Raw genomic sequence first — 15,825 nt, 5'->3', positions numbered from 1 at the left:
TTATGAGCCTCATAGGGAGAGAGTGTCTTTGTTAAGCATGGAGTAAGTAGGAGTAGTAGAACTGGTTTCCCTGTGAATAACTGCCTAAATTAAATGGCTTTTAACATTCTCTAAGTGTATGGAAATGAAAAGAAGCCATTGGTTACCTGAAAGGCAAGTAACATATACTGGTATTAGTGGTGAAAAATTATTATTCCCTTTTAGTTTTACTGGGTTTTGTTCTCACCTGCAGGACACGAGTGGGTCCGTCTGGCAGCACCTGGACTGACAATACCCCAGAACCAGGTCTCATCTTCTGATTGATGAACTGCTGCTCAGGGCCCGGCTGCAGCAGCCCTGAGTCTGGTCCCAGCACCACCTGTGCTCCATCATACAGGCCTGCCACACCACCCTTCACCTTAAGGGGTACAAGTCATATATTGAAAATAAAACTGAAGAAAATTATTGTGGAGAAAATCATGAAACTGTGACAGAACATATATGATTGTGAACTGCACCAACAGTAAAATCTCAGAACAAAAAGTTCCACAGAGGAGTTCCTGAAACAGAATAATGACATTTTTCAATTTCCTCATTAAAGACATAGAGTTGCTTCAGAAACTATTCAGATCCCTTCACCTTCCACACTTTTATTGTTGATAAAACTGCCATTTTTTACCATCAATCTACACTCTATCACCATGCTTTGCTGTAGGGATGATATTGACAAGGTGTTGAGTAGTGCCTGGTGTTCACTAGACATAGTATATGGAGTTCTGCCCAAAGAGTAAAATTTCTGGTCACATTAGACCAGAGAATCTTCTTTCCTCATGCTCTCAGAGTCCTTTAAATGCTGTTTGGCAGGCTGTTATATGCCTTTTATTCACAGTGGCATGGTCATTCTACATGCAGGTTCTCCATTTCTGCAGAGGACTTCTGAAGCTCTGTTAGAGCGGCTATTGGATTCTTAGTCTTTTCCCTGACCAAGGCCCTTCTGGCCTGGTTACTCAGTATGGCTGGACAGTCAATTCTAGGAAGAGTCCTGGTGGTTCCAAATTTCTTCCATTTCACAATTATTGAGGCCACCGCTGTCCTGGGAACACAGAGCTTTAGAAAAGGTTTTTTCATACCCTCAACCTGATCTATGCCTCACCTCAGTTCTATTTCATCCTTCCTGACTGCCAGACGCGGTGTTTTAAGCACTGGGTTTTCCGTCTCATTTATGCGCAGGTCCAGTATTTAATATCAACAAAGTCACCTGTGACCCCAGATGACCCGAGAGAGGGTCTATCTTCCGGTGTCATCAGGGCATCAGTTCCTTTTCATCTTCTTTCATCCTTCTGTATAATAATCTTTTAGTTGTGTTTTGTGGAAATTGAGCGGGATCACTTTCACTCCAGCTGATTATTTTTTGTGTTTGCTTTGTCGCACAGCCTAGTATTTATTGTGGCTGTTGAGTTTTGTTTGAGAAGGCAGTGCTCTCGCTGCCATTCCCAGCGTGTGATTAGCTGTGGTAGTTTGGTTTTACAGTTAAGGGCAATAAGGTTCTTGGCTACTAATCCAAAAAAAAAAAAGTAATAAGATAAGCACAACGCCGGGCCTTGTGTTTTGGTTGTTTGAATCTGTTTGTAAGCAACCTAAGGTTGGTCTTGGCAGTGCTCTCGCTCCCCGTTCCCATAACGAGGTAGGTTGTACCTTGTTTCTGCTCAGACCACAGTCAGACAGCGTATCTGCTGGGTCTGACTTAGTGGCATTGGCTACTAATGGTAACTTTTACTGGCTTAGGTGGTGCTTTCACCTCCGCTCCCAGTGTACATACAGTATCTTCTACTCGTGTATCAGTGAGTTGCCACCATGTTGACACCACATTATTCTTTTTTCTTAAGATGGGCTCGGAGGGTGTGTCCCTCAAGTGTTGCAAGAGCTATAGTCTGTGACCTGCCCCTGGTGTTGGATGCTCTATGTTCGTCTCCTTTTGAGCCCTTGACATGGGCGGAGCTGAAGTGGGTGTCCATTAAGGAGGCGTTCCTCGTTGCCATTTCCTCAGCCAAGCACGTCAGTGACCTGCACGCTCTGTCAGTGAGTGAATCAGGCTCAGGTGTCACTTTGTGGCGGAATACAGCATTTCTTCCTAAGGTGCTGTCACGCTTACACCTCAACAAGCCTATTCAGTTGGCACAGTTTGATCCCCCATCAGGGGAAGTGGAGAAGTCAAAGTTGCTATGCCCAGTAACGGTCCTTAGAGCCTTTATTTGGCGCTACTGCAAGTGTACGTTGGTTTGGTAGGAACTGATCCCCTGATGACACTGGAAGATGTAACCTCTCTCGGGTCATCTGGGGTCACAGGTGATTTTGTTGATATTAAATACTCGACCTGCGAATACATGAGATCCAGTGCTTAAAGCACCGCCTCTGGCAGTCATCCAGGATTTATAGAACCGCAGTTACATTCGTAACTCTCGTTTTATCACCTCTTGGTTTTTGTCTTGACATGCAATGTAAATTGTAGGAACTTATAGGTATGAGTATTAACTTTGTCCAATCAGTTCAATTTGCCACAGGTGTACTCCAATCAAGTTCTAGACTCTAGGATAATTAAGGCAAACATGATGTACCTGACCATAATTTCTGTGTATAGCCAAGGGTCTGAATACTTTTGTAAATTAAAGATTTCAGTTTTTGATTTTTCATGAATGTGCAAAAATTTTTTAAAATATGTTTTCAGTTTGTCATTGTGAATAAGAAAATGCAGACTACTCACTTAAAATCAAAATTTTATGTACAAAAAAGTGTGAAAAAAGCAAAGGTTTCTGAACACTTTCTGAAGCAACTGTATCAACATAGCTTGGTGTACTCACCTGTACTACCAGCCGTGGAAGCCCGCAGGTCAGCATGCCCGAGCTGAAGTACCATGTCTGTGTGGTGCTGCGGCGTGAGTCTGGCCTCCTCAACATCAAAGGCTCAAAACTGGGAAAGAAGAACAGGTAGGGCAAGACACCCCTCTTACATCCAATTTTACATGATAGATTTCCTTTCAGTTTATGGTCCAGTGTCCAAAATTGACTCTAAATGATTCCTGAGAATTATCTGTTGTGTAAACCTTATGGCGCCATACAACTGCACACAGTACAAACCTGTTGTCACTAACGGCTGCAAGCCCTGCGATGTCCAGCACCAAAGAGGAGTCCAGTGGGCGTGGCTGGGCTGGCTTGCTCTGCGGTGGAGACGAGCCTTCATGACACAGCATACCAGTCCCAGTCATCCTCCATAGCTGGGAGCGCTTCCCTGGCTCCTGCACAACAAAAACATAAATGTTGCTACACATTCAGTTATGGACTTTGTCTCAGTGTTGATTTCATAGGCTGCAATGAATGAATCTTATTTTATTAGGGCCCGAGCACCCAAGGTTTATTTTCATTTTCATTATTCTTTTCACCATAACATTCTTTTTTTGGATAATCAGCTCATCTTTCAGGCTAGAAAAACTGCCAACCAGTTTCCCTTCATCTTGATGGTTATTAGATATTGCATTTACCCTGTATAGTAGTATAGTTAATTGTGTTGCTGAGTTGTGTTCTTTGAAGAAAGGTGTGGAGAACCATTGAATCAAGAAGTCACGGCTTCTGATATTAGACTGGTCATAAAAATCAATAAATTCATTCAATAATGATGATGAGAAGAGGTGCCCCCAACTAATGAGGATTTTTAATTATAATATATACGTATATATATATATATATACATATTCGTATACATTGGGAGACGTTGAGAACTGGTTTCCACTCGCCCTGAATTTATTTCCTCTGTGGCAGGAGAACATGTTACAGCAGCCTTCAGAAACTCCTGCTATATACAGTATATTACGTATAAATATACTCAAATGCTTTCAGAGAGTTGACACAGTAGAAAACAACTGAATAGTCTACTTGAGTAAGCAGTGTTGTGTATATAAGCAGTACTGTTCATACTGTTGCATTAAATGCAAGACAATGTTGTGGTAATCCACAATATTTAGAATATGTTTGTCATATTGAGTTATCTCACAGACCAGGTTACAAATGACATGTTAGGACATGTATTCTGTGATAAAAGTGCCCCGGGGCGCCCTGGTGGCTCACCTGGCAGAGCGCCTACCACTCCTAACCGCAGTAGACGGGGCCCTTAGCGGCATGTCATCAAGTCTGACGTTTCTGTCACTCTCTCACTATCGCATCAGTGAATCTCTGAAGTTTAAAGTGAAACTGCTTTCTGGGTTTTTCTACTGGTTCTAATCCCCTGGTGTGTTTGTTATGGAGAGGAGGACACCTCTGTGGATAATTCAGCTGTTGGTAAAAACCTGCTGAACGTCTGGTTCATTAGTTGTCAGAGAAACAATCAGAACAAAGGTTAGCATCAATCTCATCTCCAACTCTTCCCTGAGTCTCTGTCCTCCGTACAGTGTCGCTCAAACACTGACTTTAAATGTCAAACTGCTTTATTCAGTGTTTTTAACCATATCATGCAGTCCTATAGAACATTCACCATTTTTATTTGACTAAAAATTACTAAAGTTGTTGTTGATTAAATTTCTAGCAATCGACAACAATTAATCAATAAAATGATCAATTCAGTGCTACTTTTTTCACTCTTCCCCTCTGAATTTGTAGGACAATAATACTCAGACAAAAGCAGACGGTGTGACATTTGGGGGATTCCCACCACATACAGATCAAAGTCTGTTTGTTTATTCTGGGTTATTTTAAACTAAAAACTTTTACCTTCTTTTTCAAGATGACCCTTTGAGTCTTGGTGTCCACATCAAGAACTAGTTCAGCACAGCTCACCAGACGCTTCTTTCCAACAGGTCGCTTCTCAGCATTCCTGCAACAACAGAATGATGCTGCCTATTCTCATAATTTTTTCAAACTTCATAACTTTTCTATATGAGAAAACCTAATGATATAAAATTATATTCTTATTAGTTCATTATGACATTGGTCCATACTGTGAGAAAGTGTGTGTGGCTGCGATGTAGATGAAGTTCTCGTAGTAGAGCTTGTTGTATTCTCTGAAGAAGTTCATGTCAGCTGTGACCTCTGAGGATCCAGCTCCCTTTACGGTCAGTGTGAGGTAGGGGGGCAATGTGGGCTCATCACAGGCGTAGTCCAGCTCTGAGCCTGCCTTTACCTCAGTGTGCAGCCGGATGTCAGCCACACCATGCTGCCAGAACTGGATAGGCACCTGAGGGGATTAAAACAATGGCATTTATTATATGTATTAGGGGAGGGTCATGATTTTCAAATTTTCAAAGCCATTAAATAATTAAAAGCAGTATGTCAACTGCCATTAAACAACAAAAGAAGAAGAGCCCGTTTCTACTGGGCACTGGTAAAATGCATGTGCCACTGTGAGATCGGATGCTGCTTTACAAACAGGAAAAACTACAGCTGTCAAAACATTCTGTGTCGAACTCAGTTAGGTGCAAACTCTGCCTGGTAAAGCTAGCATTTCGCTACCAAAACTACGCACTCAGGTATGTTCAGAATTTAAACTTGTTCAAAATCATTATCAGTATCATTATGGCTTAGTATGACAAAAACAGAAATAAGTCATTTTCCTTTATTCTGTGGTGCTGTTGGCATACAGGATTTTGATAGCTTTTGTGGGGTCTGAGTCATGGACCATGTCGCCTCAAACATACTGAGCAGTAGTATGACTGGCTGCTCCCCAATAACCGGAAGATATATGATCAGTTTCTGTCTGTGATCTCTTTGAGGACAGTATGAAAGTGTGCTCTGTTATTCTACACTACAAAGACAAAGAGTTCATGGAGAGAGATCAGGGGGTCCTGTTAGTGATTCAGGCACAGACATTCTTTTTTCTTGAGCAATTATGTTGACCCCTCAGTAACAGGTCATGTTAATGAAGCTGTCATCACAGTGGCTTACCTCAGACATGTTGTCAATGCGGAAGGGTGGAGGCAGTTGGTCAGTGTCAGTGAAGGAGATTTGGTAGGTGGCTCCCTTCAGGGTGATCTCTGTCCGAAGGAAGAAACAGTTCCCCAGTGTGTCCCTGTTCAAACAAAGATCCATTTAAAACCTCTCAATCCTTCACTTACTGTACCTCAGTGAAAGCACACTCCCACTTGGTGGAATTTATTTTACAAATTCATCAATCCTTACAACAAGATAAAAAACACCCAGCACAAAGTTTCAGTAGCACAACATATAGGCAGACTAAAAACATTACATAATATAATATTATATAGTAATATTACATAATAATGTACGGATAAATAACAGTTTTTGTATATAGCTCACCTCATGTTGACATGGAATGACTTTGGTTTGTTGACCTCAAAGCCCCCAGACCAGGTGCAGTCAGGGGTGTCCATGAGGCGCACACACAGCAGCTGGTCGTAGTCATTGCGCGGCCAGTGGAAGACAACACTGGAGCCCGGCAGGGTGGAGATGTAAGCCTCTGGGTTGGCCGTACCCTTGGACAAATTAATGAATGAATGAATGAATTATTGTATTTACTCCCCAACTCTGTAGGTGAAACTAGTTGTAGTTTTTTGTACAGGTTCACTGGGATCACTCACTTCATCTTTTACTTAGTCACTAAATAGAGCCATCATTCAATTAACCAACAACATGGAACCAAAGTCTCTGACTGGAAGCAAACCAGGAACTAGAGATAGGACATTCGTATTTTCTCTTGAAAAAGCAATGTATCCCTGTGACATGGCAATGACCCCCACTCCCCCTCCAGATAACAAAACTATTCATGATCACATAACTAGTGGGCAAACTCCCTGTCCTATACATGTTTGTTCTCTGCCACAGTAATTAAGTGTAGAAATATTTTTACACTTCTCATAATAGCATAAAAGATCTCTAAAGCAGAGTTTTGCCACATTGTTTCATTGTAGAGAAGCTCAACTCAGCCTGTCCTTGCCCCATGCTCTCTGTCTGTCTGTCTGTCTGTCTCCCTCCCTCCCTCCCTCCAACAAACCCGTCTGTCATGGTCAGACTGGATGGACCCTCAGGAAAATCCAGCTTTTACTGGTGCTGTCTGTGATAACTAATGATTATCAATGATAACTAAACAATGATTATTGTGTTTATATTCCATATCAGAAACCACATGCGTTCCTGTAACTTTCAACAGCAAAAAAAAAAAAAAGAAGAAATACGAAAAATTACGAAAAATTGATGAGCTCAAACCCGCGGGAGGAATCACATGACTGCAGTATTGCGGTAAGGCTGCTATCGTCACAGCACTACCAGGAACCAAGGCCACAGGAATGACCTTGCACAATTCATTTCTTTCTTGGCATTTTGCCGTTATTATTTAAGTCAAAATAGAGATACAGACAGAAAATGGTGAAAGAGAGAGGAAGGGTGGGAAACAAAGTCCTTGGCTCGAATTGGAGATGCTGCGATTAGTGTAGAAGATATGCGTCTTAACTATTAAGCCAGAAGAACAACCAGAAAAATGAGATCCTCACCTTTCCTCTTGCGAACTCTCTCTGAGCGAAGGCCAGTTTGTGTGTGGAGCGGTTGTCCAGCAGGTAGCGAGGGGCAAAGGTCACTAAGTGAGTGTCCCTGTAGCGTCCTTTACCTTTTCGTACACTGATCCCTGTGTTGATCAGACAGAGAACAATAAATGCTTGAAAAACATTTTATTAGCTCTAATCTCCAAAAGTAAAGAATTTAGGTCAAGATAAACTGCATGTTGTACAGTAAATGCATCAAAATATCAGAAACAGTTTGAAATTGAAGGAGTGCTGCTTTATGCCAAATCATGTAGTCCACTCATAGACTTACTGACAGGAGAGGTAAGAAATTCAATTCATCTGGACGCATCAAAACTTTGACAACCAGAATCTTTGGAGGTTGTGAATCAATTGTAATAGACTACAATTTAGCTCATTGCATTTTTCTTTTTATATGCCTTTGAAGAATGAGTTACTGTAAACAGGAAACTAAACCTTTAACTTTACAATGCTGAACACAAGCTGGAAAACTGTGATGTCATGAACTATGGCAGATACAGGAGCAAAGCAAGACATTATTAAGTTGTATGCAAATGTTTGGGCAAGCACAGGCTGTCTTATACACACCGCTTATCTTAACATCTCCCCACAGGCTCTCAAAAGCTTCAGCTTGTCTTTCTTCAAGTAGTTCATGGTGGATTTTTTAAGGTCTGCTTTGGACCACTGACATGTTGTAGAACCCAGCCTCTTTTCAACTTTGATGTGACTATGACATTTGCACTCAGGCAGTTGCTTAAGAGAGTCCATGATTGAAAAATCAGAGGATTTTTCAGCTCAGGAAATGTCATCAGCTGACAATTTTCTTTCCTTATCTTAAAAGTCCAAAGGAGTTAATGAAGTTCTGAACAAAGTGTTTTACAAGTGGCAGGGTGCCAAATTTCTGTAAATGCCACAATCACATTTTTTTTAAGGTCATGAAATATAAAGTAATGTCAGTGCATTAACATTTGAAAGGCTCTTGTTTATGTTTCAGGTCTGTTTGCTGCACAGATGGATTTGCTTTTTTTCACTACAAATGTCAACAAAATTGGAATTTGGCCTGTATAGGCTGTTCCATAATGTCTCTCTAGTGTAGAGTTGATCAGAGTTAAATAGGCAACACCAACTCATTAAAATGATCTTCCCTGTGGTCTGAGCATCCAGTTCAGAGCCAATCCAAGGTATCGGATGGGACACAGGATTGATCTTAATCATGTGTATTGGACATCATTACACCACACAGTAGCTGAGTTAGTGCTATCTATTTGTACTGATTGTGAATGTACCAACTTGCCTATGTTGTAGATCAGGCCAGGCCTGTTCCCGTGCTGTATAACCTTCACTGCCCTGACTCCACTCCCTCCATCCAGGGAGAACCCCTGGCACCAGCCTGGAACTCCGTCTGGGTGGATTCCTTTCCCGATCCGCATCGTACACCTGAGATCAAGATAGACGGGGAGAGAATGTAATTTAAGGACAGATGAATAAAAACACCAGGAGGATGTCTGTTGGGTAGAACCGTGCTCACTCACTAAGACATTATGTACAATCCAGATCAAAAAATGGAGTGGTCTGGTCCCTGACACACACTTACATAGCGGGCTGCTCCTTGTCCGTGTAGCAGAATAGTAATGGACTGAGACTTCGAGCCAACTCGTGCTCCTCAAACTGACCCCCTGCATCGGCTTTGCCATTGTCCTGACGGAAAATTAGTGGCAGACCTGAGGGAGGAAATGGCTTTAGGGAGTGATAGCTGGGAACTTAGTATGTAAAGCAATGACTGAGTTGGGTATTTACTTATGATATCTGTGCAAGTGTAGTTTTTAATAATAAAGACAACATTACCAGTTTTATTGATAAGCCAGTAAGGGGCAGAAATGAGGATTTTCAGCGCCCCCTGTGCCCGCAGGATGATGCGGATGGTGAGGCAAAGCAGACGCTTGTTGGTATCGTACAGTCGCATGCGTACCACATAGTTCTGAGTCCCAGGGGGAATCAGCAGCTCTTTGCACATGGGGAAGTTCTCCAGCAGGACTCCTGAAGGACACACATCATTAACACCAGGAGTGAGAATGGATAGGAAATACACTTCAGTGACTGACATTTCGAAAGTCCTGACCTAGTTCCATATTCTGTGAGGTGTCGGCTGCGTGAAGTATGGCCTCTTTTCCCGGCTTCAGTGAGCCTTTGATGGGCGTTCCTTTGATGTAGTAGTTGAGGTCACATGGCAGCAGGTTGGCCAGCACCATGGTGGGTAGCAGGTAGATGGTGTGGCCTGGCTGTCGATAGATCTGCTTTGCACTGCCAGAAACTCTCTTAGCGGGCTGCTGGTCTGGGTAGTTTTCCTTTTTGATGACCACACAAAACCTGCAACATGCAGAGAAATGAGGGGAATGGTAGCACATTTGAGGAAGAAAACAACCAAGAACAAACAATCTCAGTGACTGTTTTTACCTGAAGTTACGCTTGAGGTTATCATCAAAATCTGCTGACTGACACTCCCTCTTACTGCTGCTGATCTCTCCTTGCCGCTCCACACTGGTCCAATGGATGGGAACCTTACAGAAGAATAAGCCCAAGCCTTTAGGCCGAGCCTGTAGCCGCCAGGATGTCAGGTGGAGGGGGACTGCCAAGGCCTGGCCAGGCAGGATAGGAGGCAGAACCACTGGTTCTGTCAGTACAGAGACACAACTGACTTCATTAAAATGACAAAACACAACATGACATAAGATAAAACTAAATGAAGAAATAAACAAATAATATATATATAAATATAAAAAACAAAACAAAATAAAACAAAAATGATCAAATAAAACAAAATCTATAAAAATAATTGAAACATAAAATACAAAAAATATGGATTGAACTAAATATAATTAATTTAATAAAACAGAAGTTTGAAATACTTATATTTAAATGTAATAAATATAAAAAATAAATGAAATAAAACAGGATAAGATTAAATTGAAAAAAGACAACGCAAAAAAGGACAATGAAATGATTATATAAAACAAGATAAAGATAAAAATGAAATACATGCAAAACATTTATTTTATGGTAATTTAAATAAAGCAATCCAATCAATTAATTTCATATGATATATGTCCAATAAAAAAAGATTAAAAAAACAAATGATACAGAAATTATCTTTTTTTTTTTTTTTTTTACATTTTAAGCAAAATTAAATAAAAATTCAATTCAATATAATCTTTAATTTCATATAGTTATATTTAATTAAGTTTGGTTATAATATTAAAACAAATATAATCAAATAGGATAAAATTACATTCCATAAAAAACAATAGAAAAGACAAAAGAACACTGAGTAAGGTTAAATAAAGAAAAAAAAACATAATAAACAAAATTCAATGAAAATATAAATCTTAATTGAACAAAATAAGACACAATAAAATGGTCCAGCCAGTCCACAGGTTATTTAATTGATTGATTATTTTATAGGGACCTAAAATGGAATGGAAACAAATAAAAAGGAGCAATGTCTTACTGTCAGGAGCAGAGGGACTGTCCAGTCTGACCTCCATAGGAACATCTAGCCGGTTCTTCACCATGAGGGCAGAGCGCACAGTGATGACCTTCCTGGCACTGCCCTCCATTGTGATGGAGAACACCACTCTGACAGGAGGCAGGGCCGAGAACTGAGGGGCCAACGGGATTCACACTGAGTCACCATCAGGTTTAAATTTATACTGAGCGTTTGTGTTGAGCCTTAGAATCGACTGTAACACCTGCTTCTCTCCTGTAGATCTCTCTGAGCTGCTTTCAACAGTTTCTTGTCTTGTCTTCTAGACTCTGTTACAACCAGGCAATTGAAGGATGTTTTTCCTTTAATCAACACTTTTGTAGATCTGATCAATTTATCTTTATTAACAGGTTACGTACCACTGGCTTTTAATTACTGTTTTTTATTGCTGTAATTAAACCTCTACTCTTGACCTGCATGTTTTAGAGAATTTCAGACCCATATTAAACCTCTTCTGTATTCCTCAAATCCTTGAAAAAGCTGTTGCAAACCAGTTATGTGATTATTTGCACAGGAATGGTTTGTTTGTCTCTATACTTGTTTTACTAGATCTTAGAGCTGCATTTTACACCATTGATCACAGGAGACTAGAACAAGTTATTGGCATTAAAGGAACTGCACTATGCTGCTTTGAGTCATACTTATCAGATAGATTCCAGTTTGTTCATGTTAATAGTGACTCTTCTATGCACACAAGAGTGAGTCATCGACTTCCATAAGGTTCTGTGCTTGGACTTTTCTCCCTGTTTATCCACATAAATTTCCATTGCCATGCATATGACACCCAGATGTGCTATAAAGCCAGGTGAGACTAATCAGGTTGGTCAAACTTTAGAAACATCCTGTCTCAAAAGGATGCTGAAAAATTAGTCACTGCATTTGTTGCTTCTAGATTCAAAATGCTGCAGCAGAGTACTGACAGGAACCAGGAAGAGATCAAATCTCTCTGTGTTGGCTTCATCAGCTCTCTGTAAAATCCTCCTCCTCACCTACAAAACTGTCAATGGTCAGACACCTTCTTATCTTACAGAGCTCATAGTTCCCTATTATCCAAAGAGAACACGCTGCTCTCAAAATGCAGGGCTCCTTGTGGTTCCTAGAGTTTCTAAGACTATAATGGGGGCTGGCTCTGGTGAGTCCTGAACCACCACCCTAGACTGCTGTGGGGACTCCAATAATGCACTGCTTCCTCTCTCTCCCTCGATCATTTTCATCATACTACTGCATGTCATTAACTGAAAGTACTTGCAGCATCTTCGATCCGTGTATTATACAGGGCCTTTATTTGTTCATGCTGGCCACTATTTAAAAACCGGCCTGGTATCCTGATGAATAATGAGCATAATAGCTGCAACTGTGGCTACAGACTTTTTCTAATTGCTTGCTGTCATTGACTGCTCCCTGATCTAGACAAGACAAGAAAAGACTTGCCATACTTACATAAACATGCGGGTGGATGATGTTGGTCCTGCTAATAGGACTGCCAACCTGTGAAATGTTTAAAAAGAAAAGTTTAACATCAAACTCCAGGCCAGTTTGTTAAGAACCCTTCAGATTATCACCATGGTTTTGACTCATGCTTACAGTGTTGGAAGAGTTGTTTCTATCTGGAGCTGCATAACGGAAGAAAACACCCACTTTGTCCACAGACACCGGCTTGACTTGCTCCCATCCACACACGCGAACCAGCAGCTGGTGCAGCTTCAGCTCATGAGTGTGTCTGCAGAGGACAAGGCAGAAAGGGATCAGAGATACATAATCATAATCTACGAAATGAAGTTGTAAAGGAACACAAAAAACATTTCTCCACTGCACCATTTATACTAGACTGAGTGTTATAGTTAAGTTACACAGGCCAAAGCACTGCATAGTGCATAGTTAACATAAATTACATTTAATTGCTTAAATATAGGCTATAGTAAATTTCCGCCTTAATGATTATATTCATATTAGTCATATTTATCACATTTTAGTAAGTATAACAGAAAAAGGAGAAATTAAGACAAAGAAAGACAAATCTGACATGAAAGAGAAACCTTATACCATTAAATGACTGTGCAGATTACCCGTGCATATCATCTTGTAAGCAAAGCAGAGAAACGTTAAATGTCGACAAACCACTGAGAATGATGGCTAAACATGTCAGCAGTTTCATAAACAATTTCAGATTCACTGGACTAAATCCACAGGTGTGGTGAATTTGAATCAAGAGCTGTACCGGTGGCGGAGTTTCTCTCGGGCTTCAAACTCAAAGGGAATCTCCTCCCCAGGCAGCACCTCTCTCCATTGGCTGATGTTGTGAGTGTCATCAGTTCCTGGACCATGGAAGTCTGAGATGGAGTCTGCACTACTGCTGTGTGACAGTGCCACCCTGTGGGAAACATGTGAATAGTTTTAACTGAAGACATTTATCTGAGATCAGTTTCTACACTGATTGGAAGTGTCTGCTGGGAAGAACCCTTTCATAAGTCTAATTTAACGTTCTCTACATATCTTCATACCAGAAATAGTCAAATCTCACTGGTAGGAGAACTGAAAATGTTTGTTCTCACAGTGGTGCTAGTAGAAAGGCCGGGGATCAATGTCAAAAGCTAATGGGAGCGTTGGGAGCATGGATATTATGTTAACATGCTTATTACAGTACATCAAGAGATACAGTACCAGTCAAAACTTTGGACACACCTACACCTACCATTCATCAGTTTTTCTTTATTGTGACTTCTACATTGTAGAACAAGACTGAAAACATCAGAATAAACAGAAATAACACACATGGAATTATGTAGTGAACTTGATGAGGTCGTCACCTGGAATGCCTTTCAATTAACAGCTGTGCCTTTTCAAAAGTTAATTAGTGGAATTTCTTTCTTTCTTAATGTGTTTGAGACCATCAGTTGTGTTGTGTGGTGGTAGAGTTGGAAAACAGTAAATAGCCCTGTTGGACAACTGTACTAATCCATATTATGTCAAGAACTGCTCAACTAAGTAAAGAGAAACGACAATCCATCATGACTTTAAGACATGAAGGTCAGTCAATCCAGCACTTTGAAGAACTTTGAATGTTTCTTCAGGTGAAGAAAAAGAATAGTTTGGGCTTAGAAACACAAGGACTGGACATTAGACCAGTGGAGATCATCTGTCTGATCTGTTTCATCTATATCTATAAACTTCTGTTTGATCTGTTTAACTTATATCTTCATCTTCTGCTGCAGCAGAACTTGATCCACATCACGTTAAATCTGAATAAATATATTTAAACATTTAATCCAACAAACAGCAGGTTCCATCTGTCACGGAAATAAAAGTCTGATAAATAATGTGGCTTTAATGTCACACATGAATCTTTCCGGCTCCACTGGATTAAAATGGAGGCTCTGCTCTTTATTTTCTCGTTGGTGAATCATTGAATCAGAGGTCGATTGATGATGGCTTTTTGTATTCCTCATGCACACGGTTAACTCAGAGTAAACATACTCAGAGTTGATTGAAGTGACTCAGATCAGCTGTTAAGGAACCGAAAACCCCCAAAAAACGAAAACCAAGTTTCTATCTCAGGGTTCATCTAATCAGAGTTTAGGGTTAGAGTCAGAGTTTGTTAAACCTGCTTTACTGAATACACCCCAGGCCCTGTAAGGCCTATTCAACCAAGAAGGACAATGAAGGAGTGCTGCATCACATGACCTGGCCTCCACAGACACCTGACCTAAACCCTATATCCTGGATATAGGAATGATTTCACTGCCATTGTCCTCATTACTTGCTGGTTACACCCACCTATAATATCAGCATGACATTGTTCAAATGTTACCAAAGTTGGTAATTAATATGCAGTTTGTCCTTTTGATCCTAACACACTGGATTATGGCAAACTGTTCCAAAAAATGACAAAGCCACTCAGCTTCCTGATTGGTCCAAGTCAAAGCACCTTCAGTTTGGATCCTGGTCTATTTGCTTGTCCGGTTATCACTTCATACAGTATGTGTCAAACATGTTTTAACTCCAATTTGTAGTGCATGTACTTTAGTTGTAGTTACACCTACCTTGTGGGGGTTGTAGTCAGAGTGGCAAACCACATGGTACATCCTGTGTGGTTGCACAGAGCATATGGCACAAATGGCTGCCTCCGCTTGGACAGCTTGACATCTGCTGGAAGCAGAAATAAAAACCAAATCAGAGAGAAGATGAGTGTGCTTGGCCTTTTTACATTATTCAATACTAAAATCATTAGCATATGTTGGATTCCGACAGTCATGCACTTCATTCGTCTTGGGCTGTGCTAAAAAGTAGCCAAAGCACACGTGCTTTGAAATTCTTTCATGGCACATTCGCAATTATAACAGTATAACTAGTTATAATTGGCTTGGCCTATAGCTCCTTTTTGTGTTCTACACATGAACATACACTCACTGAGCACTTTCCTCTGAGACTCTGCTGCTCATTTCTGCTGATTCATGCTGCCAATCTCCTGTTCTACCACTTCCCAAAGGTATTCTACAGGATCCAGGTCTGGAGACGTGGGGGGGGGGGGGATTCAGACTCTGACCCTACCATCTGCTGCCTTCAACTGTCCAGTGTTGGTGCGTCTGTGTCTGCTGCAGCTTCAGGTTTCTGTTCTTGGTGACAGGAAGTGGAACCTGACGTGGTCTTCTGTTGTTGTAGTTCATCCACGTCAAGGTTGGTCATGATCAAAGTCACTGATATCACATTTTTCCTCATTCTGATGTTGTGAACATTAACTTAAGCTCCTGACCTGGATCTGCAGGATTTTATAACTTAATTCATATATATA

The 15,825-nt window shown here is 40.8% G+C and overlaps 1 protein-coding gene across 7 annotated transcripts in view; it reads right to left on the bottom strand.

Annotated features, from left to right (window-relative positions):
* vps13d (vacuolar protein sorting 13 homolog D) overlaps positions 1-15,825 on the bottom strand; it is a 77,471-nt gene that overhangs the window by 16,051 nt on the left and 45,595 nt on the right. For 4 of the 7 annotated variants that reach the window (XM_087179679.1, XM_087179683.1, XM_087179681.1 and 1 more), the window contains 18 exons: positions 15,077-15,179; positions 13,255-13,407; positions 12,621-12,756; positions 12,477-12,524; positions 11,001-11,151; positions 9,950-10,166; positions 9,615-9,862; positions 9,341-9,532; positions 9,090-9,216; positions 8,790-8,932; positions 7,469-7,599; positions 6,279-6,454; positions 5,907-6,030; positions 4,964-5,199; positions 4,737-4,839; positions 3,114-3,271; positions 2,838-2,946; positions 227-397 (listed from right to left, as the gene is read on the bottom strand). In XM_087179679.1, coding sequence (XP_087035805.1) covers positions 227-397; positions 2,838-2,946; positions 3,114-3,271; positions 4,737-4,839; positions 4,964-5,199; positions 5,907-6,030; positions 6,279-6,454; positions 7,469-7,599; positions 8,790-8,932; positions 9,090-9,216; positions 9,341-9,532; positions 9,615-9,862; positions 9,950-10,166; positions 11,001-11,151; positions 12,477-12,524; positions 12,621-12,756; positions 13,255-13,407; positions 15,077-15,179 — 2,726 coding nt within the window. Of the gene's footprint in view, positions 1-226; positions 398-2,837; positions 2,947-3,113; positions 3,272-4,736; positions 4,840-4,963; positions 5,200-5,906; positions 6,031-6,278; positions 6,455-7,468; positions 7,600-8,789; positions 8,933-9,089; positions 9,217-9,340; positions 9,533-9,614; positions 9,863-9,949; positions 10,167-11,000; positions 11,152-12,476; positions 12,525-12,620; positions 12,757-13,254; positions 13,408-15,076; positions 15,183-15,825 lie in introns of all 7 variants that reach the window. The other 3 variants (XM_087179682.1, XM_087179684.1, XM_087179685.1) reach the window with 1 other exon arrangement.

The sequence above is a fragment of the Seriola lalandi genome, unplaced genomic scaffold (genome assembly GCF_002814215.2).
Source record: "Seriola lalandi dorsalis isolate HSWRI2012SDOR001 ecotype SW California unplaced genomic scaffold, Sedor1 jcf7180002054861, whole genome shotgun sequence".
Classification (NCBI taxonomy): Eukaryota; Metazoa; Chordata; class Actinopteri; order Carangiformes; family Carangidae; genus Seriola; species Seriola lalandi.
This window is presented reverse-complemented; position numbering and strand designations above follow the sequence as displayed.